At 52.9% G+C, this 17,121-nt stretch overlaps 1 protein-coding gene across 1 annotated transcript in view; it reads right to left on the reverse strand.

Moving 5' to 3' along the window:
- LOC140411475 (G-protein coupled receptor family C group 6 member A-like) overlaps positions 1-17,121 on the reverse strand; it is a 161,279-nt gene that overhangs the window by 11,156 nt on the left and 133,002 nt on the right. Inside the window, exons 9-10 of the mRNA XM_072500572.1 lie at positions 16,653-16,853; positions 6,510-6,630 (exon numbers count right to left, since the gene is read on the reverse strand). Coding sequence (XP_072356673.1) covers positions 6,510-6,630; positions 16,653-16,853 — 322 coding nt within the window. The remainder of the gene's footprint in view (positions 1-6,509; positions 6,631-16,652; positions 16,854-17,121) is intronic.

Raw genomic sequence — 17,121 nt, forward strand, 5'->3', positions numbered from 1 at the left:
CTGACCCTGGACACATAAGCCACTGGAGCCCAGGACAAGGAGTCATCCTTCTGGAGGAGCACCGCACCAATGCCGTCCTGGCTGGCATCTGTGGAGATTTTTGTCTCCCACTCTGGGCCAAAAAGCGCTAGTACCGGAGCAGTGGTGAGCTTTGCCTTTAACTTGAGCCATTCTACTTGATGTGTGGGTAGCCACTGAAAGGCAGTGGACTGCTTCACCAGATGCCTGAGAGCCGTGGTATGTGATGCGAGGTTGGGAATGAACTTTCCCAAGAAGGTGACCATACCCAGGAAGCGGAGTACCGCCTTTTTGTCTTCCGGGGTCTTCATGGTGTTGATGGCCTTGACTTTGTCCGAGTCCGGTTGCACACCCTGCTGGGATATTTGATCACCCAAAAACTTGATTGATGACATGCCAAAGGAGAATTTGGCCTTGTTCAACTTGAGGCCATTGGCATGTATGCGTCTAAAGACTTGTTGGAGACGAGATATGTGTTCCTCTGGGGTCATCGACCATATAATGACATCATCAACGTGATGCACTATCAATTACGACGAGATGAGAGTAGAGAGTAATCGAGACTTTATTAAGCAGAGATGTGTTGCCTCCTGCAGCTGCTGCCGAAATGGTTGCAGCTCGGTGAGCACACACATTTATACTCCGCCGACTGGGCGGAGCCAGCAGGCAGCGATCTACCCTCGTACCTGCAGTACAGGAGCCTTACCGTATTACTTCTCATATATGTCATATATACAAACAGTTGTGACTACCACACAACATAAACCTGCACACACTCAATGCCCTCCAGCATCTGTTCCATGATCCTGTGAAAGATTTCAGAGGCTGAAACAATACCATAGAACATAGAACATTACAGCGCAGTACAGGCCCTTCGGCCCTCGATGGTGCGCCGACCTGTGAAACCACTCTAAAGCCCATCTACACTATTCCCTTATCGTCCAAATGTCTATCCAATGACCATTTGAATGCCCTTAGTGTTGGCGAGTCCACTACTGTTGCAGGTAGTGCATGCCACGCCCTTACTATTCTCTGAGTAAAGAACCTACCTCTGACATCTGTCTTATATCTATTTCCCCTCAATTTAAAGCTATGTCCCCTCGTGCTGGACATCACCATTCGAGGAAAAAGGCTCTCACTACCCACCCTATCTAATCCTCTGATCATCTTGTATGCCTCAATTAAGTCACCTCTTAACCTTCTTCTCTCTAATAAAAACAGCCTCAAGTCCCTCAGCCTTTCCTCATAAGATCTTCCCTCCATACCAGGCAACATTCTGGTTACTCTCCTCTGCACCCTTTCCAATGCTTCCACATCCTTCCTATAATGCGATGACCAGAATTGCACGCAATACTCCAAATGCGGCCTCACCAGAGTTTTGTACAGTTGCAACATGACCTCATGGCTCCAAAACTCAATCCCTCTACCAATAAAAGCTAAAACACCGTACACCTTCTTAACAACCCCCTCAACCTGGGTGGCAACTTTCAGGGATCTATGTACATGGACACCGAGATCTCTCTGCTCATCCACACTGCCAAGAATCTTACCATTAGCCCAGTACTCTGTCTTCCTGTTATTCCTTCCGAAATGAATCACCTCACACTTTTCTGCATTAAACTCCATTTGCCACCTCTCAGCCCAGCTCTGCAGCTTATCTATGTCCCTCTGTAACTTGTAACATCCTTCTGCACTGTCCACAACTCCACCGACTTTCGTGTCATCTGCAAATTTACTCACCCATCCTTCTACACCCTCCTCCAGGTCAGTTATAAAAATGACAAACAGCAGTGGCCCCAAAACAGATCCTTGTGATACACCACTAGTAACTGGACTCCAGTCTGAACATCTCCCATCAACCACCACCCTTTGTCTTCTTCTAGCTAGCCAATGTCTGATCCAAACTGCTAAATCACCCTGAATCCCATGCCTCCGTATTTTCTGCAGTAGCCTACCGTGGGGAACCTTATCAAACGCTTTACTGAAATCCATATACACCACATCAACTGCTTTACCCTCATCCACCTGTTTGGTCACCTTCTCAAAGGACTCAATAAGGTTTGTGAGACACGACCTACCCTTCACAAAACCGTGTTGACTATCTCTAATCAAATTATTCCTTTCCAGATGATTATACATCCTATCTCTTATAAACCTTTCCAAGATTTTGCCCACAACAGACGTAAGGCTCACTGGTCTATAGTTACCGGGGTTGTCTCTACTCCCCTTCTTGAACAAGGGGACAACATTTGCTATCCTCCAGTCTTCTGGCACTATTCCTGTAGACAAAGATGACTTAAAGATTAAAGCCAAAGGCTCAGCAATCTCCTCCCTAGCTTCCCAGAGAATCCTAGATAAATCCCATCCGGCCCAGGGGACTTAACTATTTTCACACTTTCCAGAATTGCTAACACCTCCTCCTCCTTATGAACCTCAAGCCCTTCTAGTCTAGTAGCCTGAATCTCAGTATTCTCCTCGACAACATTGTCTTTTTCCTGTGTGAATACTGACAAAAAATATTCATTTAGCACCTCTCCTATCTCCTCGAACTCGAAGCACAACTTCCCACTACTGTCCTTGACTGGCCCAATCTTACCCTAGTCATTCGTTTATTCCTGACCATATCTATAGAAAGCTTTAGGATTATCCTTGATCCTACCTGACAAAGACTTCTCATGTCCCCTCCTGGCTCTTCTTAGCTCTCTCTTTAGGTCCTTCCTAGCTAACTTGTAACTCTCGAGCACCCTAACTGAACCTTCATGTCTCATCTTTACATAAGCCTCCTTCTTCCTCTTGACAAGTGTTTTGACTGCTTTAGTAAACCACTGTTCCCTTGCTCGCCCACTTCCTCCCTGCCTGACAGGTACATACTTATCAAGGACACGCAGTAGCTGTTCCTTGAACAAGCTCCACATTTCCATTGTGCCCATCCCCTGCAGTTTTCCTCTCCATCCGATGCATCCTATGTCTTGCCTCATCCCATCATAATTGCCTTTCCCGCAGATATAACTCTTGCCCTGCGGTATATACCAATCCCTTTCCATCACCAAAGTAAACGTAATTAAATTGTGGTCACTATCACCAAAGTGCTCACCTACCTCCAAATCTAACACCTGTCCTGGTTCATTACCCAGTACCAAATCCAATATGACCTCGCCACTCGTTGGCCTATCTACTGTGTCAGGAAACCCTCCTGCACACATTGAACAAAAACGGACCCATCTAAAGTACTCGAACTATAGCGTTTCCAGTCAATCTTTGGAAAGTTAAAGTCCCCGTAACAACTACCCTGTTGCATTCGCTCCTATCCAGAATCATCTTTGCAATCCTTTCCTCTCCATCTCTGGAACTTTTCGGAGGCCTGTAGAAAACCCCTAACAGGGTGACCTCTCCTTTCCTGTTTCTAACCTCAGCCCATACTACCTCAGTAGACGAGTTCTCATCAAACGTCCTTTCTGCCACCGTAATACTGTCCTTGACTAACAATGCCACCCCTCCCCCTCTTTTACCACCTTCCCTGAACTTACTGAAATATCTAAACCCCGGCACCTGCAACAACCATTCCTGTCCCTGCTCTATCCATGTCTTTGAAATGGCCGCAACATCGAAGTCCCCAGGTACCAACCCATGCCGCAGGTTCACCCACCTTATTCCGGATGCTCCTGGCATTGAAGAAGACACACTTTAAACCACCTTCATGCCTGCCAGTACACTCCTGCAATTTTGAAACCTTACTCATGACCTCACTACTCTCAACCTCCTGTATACTGGAGCTACAATTCAGGTTCCCAAGCCCCTGCTGAACTAGTTTAAACCCTCCCAACAGGAGGGTACCAAACGGCATGCGGTTGTAACAGTACCTTCCGAAAGGTGCATTAAACGTGCAGAGTTTCCTGCTGGGCTCGTCCAGTTGTATCTGCCAGAAGCTACACGCTGCATCTAGCTTCGTGAAGAATTTGGCATGTGCCATCTCACTGGTTAGCTCCTCCCGCTTCGGGATCGGGTAGTGTTCCTGCATTATGTTTCGGGTAAGATCCTTGGGATCTATACATATGCGCAGTTCTCCAGAGGGCTTCTTCACACAGACCATCGAGCTGACAGTCAGTCGGTTCCGTCACTTTAGAGATTATATCCTGGTCTTGGAGCTCCTGCAGCAGCGCCTTTAAACGGAGTGGACCCCAAACACGATCTGATCCCTGATGAGGGAATCAGCGGTGTCACCTTAGTTGCAGGATTACGCTAATATGCAGAGATGAGTTAGGAAGGATTGTAAAGGCTCATCCTTACCCTGAAGGTGTGGCTGGAAGACATAGTGCTCAAAGCTCTCGTTTGTTTATACTTCACAGTGACTGTCGAATTAGACTAACACGTTCTGGAACTTGGTCTTGTCCTTGCTGTCGGCACAAGTGAGCGAATTGAAGATTTGGATGGCCTGGTCCCCCGCAGTCGATATGAGCAGACCGATCTTTTGGCATCGGACGCATCCTCGAGGCCCGAGGCCTCAATGTATAGACTGAATTTCTGCTTGAAGACCCGCTAGTTGGCGCCGAGATTTCCGGAGATCCGGAGCTGTGGAGGGGCCTGGATCTTCTCCATGCCGCTGGAAGGCACTTGCTGGTCGTCACTGAATTATTCAAGGTAAATTACTTAGATGAAGTAGACTCCTGGTATCATGTCGTGCTATTCACCCTGGGGTAACACCGACTGCAACAGGATGCAGATGAACTGTAAAGCATACACAAAACATAGGCGTTGGTTCAATACGATTTATTGAACTTCTGTAACAATGCACACAGCGGGCTGTGGGTTGACACTCTACTACTCTAAGTGTACTAACTCTAACTTACTAGACCAGGCTAGCTCTGATCCACGTGCAGAAGGTGCTGACTGATATACACACCCTGACTGTCACTACAGTTGTCACCAGTGGAAAGAGATGGAGTGCTGATGCCTCATGTGTTTTATGGTTGGAAGCCCCCCTCTGGTGTTCTGTCTGGTGATTGGTTCTGGTCTGTCCTGTATGTTGATTGGCTAACCTGGGTGTCTGTCACTGCCTGTTTTTACCTCATGATGTGCATGGGTGCATATTGTGACAGGAACCAACCCCCTTCACCCACCCAAACCTTTCTGTTGCCCATTCAAACCCTACCTCGCCACCCCTTTCATAGGAATAACCCCCCCCAGGCCCTGATTCTTGGCAGTGCCAACCTGGCACCTGCCACCTTGGCAGCGCCAACCAGACAGTGCCAGGTTGGCACTACCATGGTTCCTGGGTGGCACTGCCAGATTTCCCAGGTGCCGGGGAAGTGCCAGGATATTACCTTGCCTTGTCCCTGGCCACTTGGGGGCTGTAATGGCCTCTGAGACCCTCGAGTTGCTGTTGTGCTAGGTCCATGCCTGTGGAAACCAGTGCTAATTGGCGCCCGGTTGTGACCTGGCAGGCGGGGCCGTTGACTCCCGGATGCCGGGTGAATGCAGCATGGTAATATTTAAATGAGCCGAATGGATCCAGATTGCGCCAGGCATAGTGAGCTGGGTGACTTGTGACTTTTGAAAATCCTTTCAACCACCCCCTTAAACTGCCTCTAAGGTCACGTACTTAGCATTGGTGAGAAATTTTGTAGCATGATGAAAAGCACTGTAAAAAAAAAAGTCAAACTCATCCGTGCAATAGAATTTTCTCTGCCCCGTTGTTCACAACACTTGTGAATTTGCAAATTGTTGACTGAAAGCCTCATCAAAGGGGCAGATGATAGCTCTCAGCACGCTTCTATGCCTATAATATTTGGATTTCTTTGAAGAAAGAAGGCCCATTCACAGACCATGCCAGGCCTTATTGCTTTTAAGCCTCGCCCTATTCTTTTTCAGAATCAATGAAAAGATGAATTCACTATATCTTGGAAATCTCTGACAGACTTCTTTCCATATTCTTTTAGTGCAGCGTGCTCCCCTCCAACACTTCTACACCCCCAGTGTTCCTTCTTAAAACTCTATAACCCTGGCTCACTGGCCAAGTGAGATCTGAAAGTTCATATATAAATAAATAAAAGTAATGGATATCACTAATAATTTTTAAACTGAATTTTACCTTTGGAGTTCACATAATAATAATAATCACTTACTGTCACAAGTAGGCTTCAATGAAGTTACTGTGGAAAGCCCCTAGTCGCCACATTCCGGCACCTGTTCGGGGGAGGCCGGTAGGCGAATTGAACCCGCGCTGCTGCCTTGTTCTGCATTACAAGCCAGCTGTTTAGCCCACAGTGCTACATTACAATTCAACCACTCAATATTTTGCTCTTATGATTTATAGCTTATTTGCCACCATGATTGGATTATAGCATTGAGATTGGTACCAGGTATTAAATATCAGAAATAACCTCACAAACTGAAAGTCCAATCTCATGTTCAGTCCATAGTTTCTATGTATCTTCATTTGCGTAATGAATTCTGCTGGATTTTCACCCTAACATCTCACGTTTGATACTTACTATTTTTTTCAGAGTAAAATCCTGCTGAGCAGGTGTTACAATCAAAACAACAGGAGTTTTCAGATGAGGCAGTCTTCATTTCTCCAGGCCTGCAGGTTCGTGAGCAATTAGAGAATAAAACCTATAAGAAACACGGTAAGAAAACACATGAGTCACTGAAAACTGTGTTGACAGTGTGTCTCTTTAAGCTGCTGCCTCAAGCTGACACTACAACCAATCTAGAAAAAAGGAAGACTAAATGCAGCACTAGCAAAGATACTGAAAAATAAAATAGTAAATGGCTTTGGTGCAGAGAGATAGGGGGTGGCTTGTTAATGCAGTGGATAGGGCAAGTTTAATTTTAATTATGGCACCAGCTTTAAATCTCCCTCAGCAAATAGAATGAAAAGCTTTAACAGTCATCGGCCGGAAATCTCCGGCCGCTCCGATTCAATTTTCCCGTCGGCAGGTCAGCCCTGCCACCGGGTTTCCCGGCGGGGTGTGGTGGTAATCCCATTAACAATCAGCGGGAAGAGAGAATCCCGTAGCCAGCCGAGAAACACGCGGCTGGCGGACTGGAGAATCCTACCCATCAAGTCTATGGAAAACAAGTTCAACCAAGCTTGCAGCATCAGCCCATAGCAACATCCGTCGTATAAACAAAGAACAAAGAACAAAGAAATGTACAGCACAGGAACAGGCCCTTCGGCCCTCCAAGCCCGTGCCGACCATACTGCCCGACTAAACTACAATCTTCTACACTTCCTGGGTCCGTATCCTTCTATTCCCATCCTATTCATATATTTGTCAAGATGTCCCTATCGTCCTTACTTCCACTACCTCCTCTGGTAGCGAGTTCCAGGTACCCACTACCCTCTGCGTAAAAAACTTGCCTCGTACATCTACTCTAAACCTTGCCCCTCTCACCTTAAACCTATGCCCCCTAGTAATTGACCCCTCTACCCTGGGGAAAAGCCTCTGACTATCCACTCTGTCTATGCCCCTCATAATTTTGTATACCTCTATCAGGTCGCCCCTCAACCTCCTTCGTTCCAGTGAAAACAAACCGAGTTTATTCAATCGCTCCTCATAGCTTATGCCCTCCATACCAGGCAACATTCTGGTAAATCTCTTCTGCACCCTCTCTAAAGCCTCCACATCCTTCTGGTAGTGTGGCGACCAGAATTGAACACTATACTCCAAGTGTGGCCTAATTCAGGACAAGCTAACAAGATTGACTGGGCTTTTTGTGTTGGTAATAACAGTGAAACTCCGTATTTGTCTCATTACTCCTGTGAAACTGACAACAAATCTGGAGACCGCATGTGAGCAGTTAAACACAGAAGTCATGGGGCGAAATTCTCCGTTATCGGCGCAAAGTCCGCCGATCGGCGCAAACAACGGTGCAAATCCGACTTGCGTCACACCGGAAAAATGGGTCAAAAGTCTCCGGCCCGAAATGGGCTAGCAGCGACGTAACGTGATCCGCGATTGCGCACGTGGTTCACGCCGTGCAGCGTCATACGCGCCGCATGGCGTGACGGCTCATAAGGCCGCGCTGCTCCCCCCCACCCGACCGGAACACCCGCCTGGATGGCTGGCCGCCGCTCAGCCCCGAGGTTCCAGTCACGGGATGTGGAGGCGCTCCTGGACGCTGTGGAGCAGAGGAGGGACGCCCTGTATCCCGGGCACGGCCGCAGAGTTGCCCCACGCCACAGCCGGCGTCTGTGGAGTGAGGTGGCAGAGGCCGTCACCGCTGTGGCCCTGACACCACGGACAGGCACCCAGTGCCACAAGAGGGTGAACGACCTCGTCAGAGCAGGCAGGGTGAGCCTCCCCATATCCCCCCTCCCCCATATCCCCCCTCCCCATATCCCCCCTCCCCCATATCCCCCCTCCCCCATATCCCCCCCTCCCCCATATCCCCCCTCCCCCATATCCTCCCTCCCCATATCCCCCCTCCCCCATATCCCCCATATCCCCCCTCCCCCATATCCCCCCTCCCCATATCCCCCCATCCCCCATATCCCCCCTCCCCATATCCCCCCTCCCTCATATCCCCCCTCCCCCATATTGCCCCTCCCCCATATCCCCCCTCCCCATATCCCCCTCCCCCATATCCCCCTCCCCCATATCCCCCCTGCCCCATATCCCCCCTCCCCATATCCCCCCTCCCCATATTCCCCCCTCCCCCATATCCCCCTCCCCCATATTCCCCCTCCCCATATCCCCCTCCCCCATATACCCCCTCCCCCATATCCCCCTCCCCCATATCCCCCTCCCCCATATCCCCCCATCCCCCATATCCCCCCTCCCCATATCCCCCTCCCCATATCCCCCCTCCCCCATATCCCCCTCCCCATATCCCCCCTCCCCCATATCCCCCCTCCCCCATATCCCCCTCCCCATATTCCCCATCCCCATATCCCCCCTCCCCCATATCCCCCTCCCCCATATCCCCCTCCTCCATATCCCTCCTCCCCCATATCCCCCATATCCCCAAGTGAATCCAGCCCTAACCTTAACCTCTGCAATGCACGCGCAACCGATGGCGTGCATTCATATACCTGCCTAACAGTGTTGCCTTTTACCCCTGCCACCACCTCCACCCACACCCCCCCCCCCCCCCACAACAGGAGAAGCGCGCACACAACAATAGGGAGCATGTGAGGACTGGAGGAGGCCCCGCTGATGAGAGGCACTGACCGAACACGAGGAAGGGGCCCTGGAACTGGCTGGCGGACCTGACGACCGGGAGGTTGCTGATGCAGAGGTCGGGGCGTAGTAGCAAGTGAGCCACCGACAGCCCGTCCCCATATCCCCCCTCCCCCATACCCCCCCTCCCCCATATCACCTGATCACTGCCTGCGTGCCTAACCATGCATGCTTCATTGTGTATCGCAGGACCAAACGTCCAGGCCCCCATCCCCGCAGATGCAGACCACCTGCAGGATGCCCCTCGGAGGCCACGGGAGACAGAGAGACCCGGACCCTCCAGCATGCGACGCCCGCAGGATGCCCCTTGGAGGCCACGAGAGACAGAGAGACCCGGACCCTCCAGCATGCGACTCCCGCAGGATGCCCCTCGGAGGCCACGGGAGACAGAGAGACCCGCACCCTCCAGCATGCGACGCCTGCAGGATGCCCCTCGCACACCACGGGAGACAGAGAGACCCGGACCCTCCAGCATGCGACGCCCGCAGGATCCCATCGCACACCACGGGAGACAGAGAGACCTGGAGCAATAGGGAGACGACACCCCCGTCACGTGCGGGAGCGACCACCCAGCGACGAGGGGGGCAACCACAGGCCCCCGTCACATCCGAGCCAGGACACCACTACCCAGGACACCACTACCCAGGACACCACTACCCAAGACACCACTACCCAGGACACCCCTACCCGGGACACCCCTAACCGGGACAGCACTACCCAGGAAGACGAAATACCGGACAGTGACACAGAGTGGATGGGTGGAGACGAACCCCCACCCCAAAGTGCCATGGACTCAGAGTGGGACGAAGAGCACGACACAACGCCACTGCTGTCACCAACACCCTCCACCATCGCAGAAACACTCACCTCGGTTGGGCACTTTAGTGATGAGGCGTCTGGTACACTCACTGGTGCGCACAACACAGCCGTCCCGGTACAGCAGGTGGAGGTAGGAGCAGTAGAGAGGCCGGGCGGTCGGAGGGCAGCCCAACCCAAGCGAACATCTGCCACCCAGATGGATCCCGGGTTCCTGGAGTTTCCACATCCACACATAGATCCGATGCAACCACCGACCCGGAGACGAGCGAAGAGGGTGACGTCCGGCTTGCGGCGGCTGCAGTCGCAGGTGGAGGAGTCCACCCGCGTCCAGGAGCTGGAAGTGGTGCCGGTCATGCATGCCACCCAGGCCGACACCGCACGGGTGGCGTCCGCGGTGGAGGCAATAGGTGCGACGGTGTCAGACATGGGGAACAGTTTGCGAGGCCTGGGGCTTTCCGTGCAGGCGGCGTCTGTGGCCCAGGACACGGCTGCCCTCTCACAGGAGGCCATGAGCCAGTGCCAGTGCCAGATGGCAGAGGCGCTCAACACCATAGCCCAGTCTCAGTAGGCCATAGCCCAGTCTCTGCAGGCCATGGCCCAGTCTCTGCAGGCCATGGCCCAGTCTCAGCAGGCCATCGCTGAGGGCATCGGCGCCAGTGGCCATGTGCGAGCCAGCGTCGCACTGTCACAGACAGGGTTTGCCAACCCCCTGGGCTCCATGGCTGCAAACCTGCAGACCCCTGTCGATACCAGCACGGGCCTCCAGGACTGGCAGCGTCAGATGTCGGGGGGCGTCGGATGGCCAGTCCGTTCGCATTCCCCACCCATATAGAGGCCTGGGGGCCATCGGGCACCCCGAGGGAGGAGGAGGTGGTGTGGTCCGTCCCGGCTCCCCTTGTAGGTGAGGTCCCGGAACACCGCGACACCTCGGACTCCCCCCCCCCTTCCGTCCCAGGTACATCGGGTGGGCAACGGGCAGGACAGGCTGGCAGCTCGCCATCCCAGTCGCCCGGGCCGCAGCCTGACCCATCTAGGCCAGGACGCCCCAGGAAACGGCCGCCAAAGGGATCCAGTGTCAGAGGGCAGGAATCACAGGAGTCCACCTCCAGTTCTGCTGTACCGTCTGGGGAACCACGTAGACGTAGTCAAAGGGCCCGTAAGGCCAAACAATTAGACTCTGAGTAAGTTGGCACGGGTGCAGGGCACAGATGAGTTTTAGGGGCTAGGGCACGTGCATGAACTCGTTTGGTTATTAAAGTCAATGTTACACCTACAGAAGCTGCCTTTGTGCTCTGTCCAAAGCGTGCGGGGGTGTCATGTACGTTGAGCGCAAGTGTGTGTGTGAGGGGTGGTCTTACCTCAGCCCCAGGTGAGTCTGCCCCCTTCCCCCAGGGCCGCCATCAACATCCCCCCGGGCAGAGGACGGGACCGTGCGCTGCAGTGTCACAGCCGCATGCAGGGATGGTCCGGGTGGATGGTGGTACTGTGGCCATGGGTCATACATAGTCCACCTATGTGGAGCCAGGAGCTCACCACAGGGCGGGTTGTCATCATCCTCCATGGCCTGCAATGGACACGCGTCCACCCGCAACTGTGTGAGCCCGGCCTGTTGTGCCGCAGGTGGATCGGCAATGGGGGGGGTGGTGTGCATGCGGGTGGGGTGGGTGGGGTTGGGGAGGGGGGTGAGGGTGCTGGGTGGGTGGATGGGTGGGGGTGTGGGTGGTCGGCTGTTGCCATGGTGTGCGGTCTGTGGCCATACTACCCGATTCCCACGCCCATCTAGTCAGTGAAGCGGGCGGCTATCAGTCTGTCCCGTGCCCGCTGGGCCAGCCGGTAACGGTGGACAGCCACCCGCCTGTGTCTACCCCATCTGCCCTGACCATTGCCCCCATCCCCCTCATCTGGGGAGGACTGCGCCTCTTCCTGCTGCTCCTCCACTCCGCCCTCCTCTGCCTGCGGCACATCGCCCCTCTGCTGGGCTATATTGTGCAGGACGCAGCACACCACAATGATGCGGCCGACCCTATCTGACCGATACTGGAGGGCGCCCCCAGAGAGGTCCAGGCACCTGAAACGCATCTTCAGCACGCCAAAGCACCTCTCTATCACTCCCCTTGTCGCTACATGGGCATCATTGTAGCGGTTCTCCACCTCATTGCGTGGCCTCCGTACAGGCGTCATCAGCCACGATCGCAATGGGTAGCCCCTGTCACCCAGCAACCAGCCCCTCAGCCGGGGATGGCGTCCCTCGTACATGCTGGGGATGGATGACCGCGACAACACGTATGAGTCGTGTACACTGCCTGGGTAACGGGCGCAGACTTGCAGGATCATCATGCGGTGGTCGCAGACCACCTGTACGTTCATCGAATAGGTCCCCTTCCTATTGGTGAACACGGCCCTGTTATCTGCAGGTGGCCACACGGCGACGTGCATCCCATCAATCGCGCCCTGGACCATGGGGAACACGGCCACGGCAGAGAAGCCCACGGCCCGGGCATCTTGGCTGGCCCGGTCCACAGGGAAGCGGATGTAGCGGTGCGCCATGGCATATAGGGCATCTGTCACTGCCCGGATGCACCGATGCACCGATGTCTGCGATATGCCGGACAGGTCCCCACTCGGTGCCTGGAATGACCCCGTTGCATAAAAGTTCAGGGCCACCGTAACCTTGATGGACACGGGGAGAGGGTGTCCCCCGCCAGTGCCACACGGTGACAGGTGTGCCAGCAGGTGGCAGATGTGTGCCACGGTTTCCCGCCTCATCCGGAGTCTCCTCCTGCATTCCCGGTCCGTGAGGTCCTGGTATGTCTGCCGGGGCCGGTACACACGGGGCGCCCTCGGGTGCCTCCGTTGCCGTGGGGCCGCGACGTCCTCCTCCCCCTCCTCGTCCTGTCGGTCAGGTGTCCCTCCAGCCTGGGCGGCTGCCGCCTGCCCCTCTGTGGCAGCCTGCGCCGCCTCTCTGGCACGCTCCTCCTCCTCCTCATCCATGGACATTAGCGGCTGCCGCCACGGCGGCCAACATCGCTGGATGATCGGAAAACATGACGGCCTGGTTGGGGGGGGGAACGACGACATGTCATCATTGCCCATATCCTCTCCTTCCCCCCAGCGAGGTGGCATGGACCGCATGGGTCCAACTGTTGGCTCCTCCCCGGCACGGACCCCCCACCCCATCCCCCTCCCCGTCACGGACCCCCCCCCCATCCCCCTCCCCGGCACAGACCCCCCCCATCCCCCTCCCCAGCACGGACCCCCCCCCCAATCCTCCTCCCCGGCACGGACCCCCCCCATCCCCCTCCCCGCACGGACCCCAACCTCCTCCCCGGCACGGACCCCCCCCCATCCTCCTCCCCGGCACGGACCCCCCCCATCCCCCTCCCCGGCACGGACCCCCTCCCCCCCCATCCTCCTCCCCGGCACGGACCCCCCCCATCCCTCTCCCCGGCACGGACCCCCCATCCCCCTCCCCGGCACGGACCCCCCCCCATCCTCCTCCCCGGCACGGACACCCCCATCCCCCTCCCCGGCACGGACCCCAACCTCCTCCCCGGCACGGACCCCCCATCCCCCTCCCCGGCACACACAACCCGAGACACACCTCTCCCCACACATTCAGACTGCGGCCACGCCATCGCCTGCCCAGCGGCCAACCCCCCAGGCCGTCACTCACCTCCACGCTGGTCGGCGTGAACCTGGAGCACAGGTTCACGCCGATGAAAAGGAGGTTTAATTTACATCGACGTGAACGGTCATCACGACGACGGGACTTCGGCCCATCCGGAAGGGAGAATATCGGCAGGCCGAAAATCGGCTGCCTTGCGCAGACCCGTGTCATTCTCCGACGTCAGCGGCACCATTAACGCCCTGCCGACTTTTCTCCCTTCGGAGACTTCGGCAACCGGCGAGGGCGGGATTCACGGCGGCCAACGGCCATTCTCCGACCCGCTGGGGGGTCGGAGAATGACGCCCTAGAAGTCGCTGTCCTTGATTCTGAGCTCCCCTATGAATGCACTGGTTAAGCCCCCGCAGCCGGCAATCAAGTACAACCTGAAGAGAATTTTCCATTTTGAGCCGTTAGCCTCAATGTAAATCATTTGGATAAAGTTTCACTTTGTTGGATGAGATGTAATCAGGTTTAAAACGGTGCACTAACTTCATAATTATGCTGAAAGTGGGAGGAAACCAGGGCACCCGGAGGAACCCATGTAGACACGGGGAGAATGTACAAACTCCATACAAAAACCGGGTGCTCCGGTTTCCTCCCACAGTCCAAAGATGTGCAGGTAAGGTGGATTGACCATGCTAAATTGCCCCTTAGTGTCCCAAAGGTTAGGTGGGTTTACTGGGTTACGGAGATAGGGTGGAGGCGTGGGTCCAATTAGGGTGCTCTTTCCAAGGGCCAGTGCAGACTCCTTCTGCACTGTAAATTCTATGATTCTATGCCACTCGACTTTTTTGAAAGGTATTTAAAATTTCGCTTTTCTCACCAACCTCCACACTGTATTCAAAGTTGCACCCATCTTCAACAAAATAGTATCCATCCATCTCCCCTAGACATTCAATGGGATTACCATCACTGAATCCCCTATCAACATCCTGGGGCTCACCATTGACCAGAAATGGAATTGGACAAGCCATATAAATACTGTGGCTACAGGAGCAAGTTAGAGGCTGGAAATTCTGCAGAAAATAACTCAATTCCTGACTCTCCAAAGCATGTCCACCATCTACAAGGCACAAGAGTGATGGAATACTCTTCACTTGCATATAGCTGCAACAACATTCAAAAAACCCAACACCATCCAGGACAAAGCCGAGATGGAAATGGTTAGCAGTTTCAAATTCCTAGGGGTGCACATCTCTAAAAATCTGTCCTGGTCCACCCACGTCGACGCTACCACCACGAAAGCGCAACAGAGCCTATACTTCCTCAGGAAACTAAGGAAATTCAGCATGTCCACACTGACTCTTACCAACTTTTACAGATGCACCATAGAAAGCATCCTATCAGGCTGCATCACAGCCTGGTATGGCAACTTCTCGGCCCAGGACCGCAAGAAACTTCAGAGAGTCGTGAACACAGCCCAGTCCATCACACAAACCTACCTCCCATCCATTGGCTATATCTACACCTCCCATTGCCTGGGGAAAGCTGGCAGCATAATCAAAGACCCCTCCCACCCGGCTTACTCACTCTTCCAACTTCTTCCATCAGGCAGGAGATACAGAAGTCCGAGAACACACACAACAGACTCAAAAACAGCTTCTTCCCCACTGTCACCAGACTCCTAAATGACCCTCTTATGGACTGACCTCATTAACACTATACCCCTGTATGCTTCACCCGATGCCGGTGCTTATGTAGTTACATTGTAGACCTTGTGTTACCCTATTATGTATTTTCTTTTATTCCCTTTTCTTTCCATGTACTTAATGATCTGTTGAGCTGCTCGCAGAAAAATACCTTTCACTATACCTTGGTACACGTGGCAATAAACAAATCCAATCCAATCCAATCCAAAGCAGCCTGTTTGATTGACATCCCATCCACCACATTCCCTGCATCACTGACACACAGTGGCTGCAGATACACTACACGATGCACTGCAGGAGTTCACCAAGGCTCCTTCGACAACACCTTTCAAACCCACAACCACAACCACCTAGAAGAGCAAGGACAGCCGATGTATGGGGACACCACCACATTCAAGTTCCCAACTCCACTCACTTTCACTAAATAAAAGTTGCTGCCATCAGAACCTGCATGGGTCTTATCCAGACCTGTCATTTTGTGGAATATTTGGAACACTCTCTCTTCCAGTCCCACTCAGACCACCTCCTTCACCTCTTTCGCCTGTACATTAATGACTGTTTTAGTGCCTTTCCTGTTCTTATCCTCAACTGGAAAATGTCAGCTTTGTCCCCAATTACAACTCTTCCCTTGCCATTACATGGTCTATCTCCAACTCTCCTTTCCTTCTACCATTCTCTGTTTTCCTTCCTGGAAATAGGCTTTTGACTAGTATTCACTATAAACCCACTGGCTTGCACAGCTACCTTGTCTATACTTCCTCAAATCTTGCTTCTTGTAAGGAGTCCATTCAATTCTCCCAGTTTCTCTGTCACATCATATCTGTTCTGGCAATGCAAATGTCCTACTAACTCTTCTGATAAGTCTTCCTTTCTCCTCCACCAATCAATCCCCTCCTCCCCACCATCGCTGACAGGGTCTTTACCCATTTCTGTACCATTTCACACACCTATGCTCTCACCCCCTACCCACCTTCCCAGAACTATAATAAGATGCCTTTTTTCCTCGCCTTCCACCCACAGCCTCCTTATTCAATGGATCATCCTCCACTTTTTCCATCACTTTGAGTGTGATGCCACACTGCCACCAAATACACCTTGGCTTCTTCCAATATTCTGAAGGGACCATTTCCTTTGTAATACCCTGGTCCACTCCTCAATCATCCCCAACATACCCTCCCCTTGGTTGAGTCCCCCATCCCTAATGTTATACTCTGAAGTCCAAATACAAATTATTAGATTTTGTTTTTTAATGTGTACAGATAGAAAATATTGAAAACAACCACACCCATTTCTGATTTATTTTGAATAGATCACCTTTGCCGTGTTACTGAAGTTATTGCTGATGCTTATCAATCGATTCCTCACATTGTAGTCACCGACTTTGACATACTGTATTGAACCATTCACCATTTTCCATGTGATTATGTCATATCCATTTGAGGAATCTCTTGATCTGTCAAATTCAAATTTCCCATCTTCTGTCTCAAAGCTTATGTTCTTCAACTCATTTAACAACTGAAAATAGAACATTCTTCAGTTATTGGAAGTTTATACAGAAATATGTTGAGCACACAAAGCAGAAATAATTTGTTTTCAGAATGTGAAGGTGTGCGATAATAAATGTCTTCAGGTAGCGTGAGGGTTGCAATTGTAATAGGAGATTCAATGGCTAGGGGAATGGGTAGGAGATTCTGTGGTCGCGAGCGAGACTCCCGGAAGGTATGTTGCCTCCCGGGTGCCAGGGCCAGGGATGTCTCGGGTCGTGTCTTCAGGATCCTTAAGA

The sequence above is a fragment of the Scyliorhinus torazame genome, chromosome 4, assembly GCF_047496885.1.
Source record: "Scyliorhinus torazame isolate Kashiwa2021f chromosome 4, sScyTor2.1, whole genome shotgun sequence".
NCBI lineage: Eukaryota > Metazoa > Chordata > Chondrichthyes > Carcharhiniformes > Scyliorhinidae > Scyliorhinus > Scyliorhinus torazame.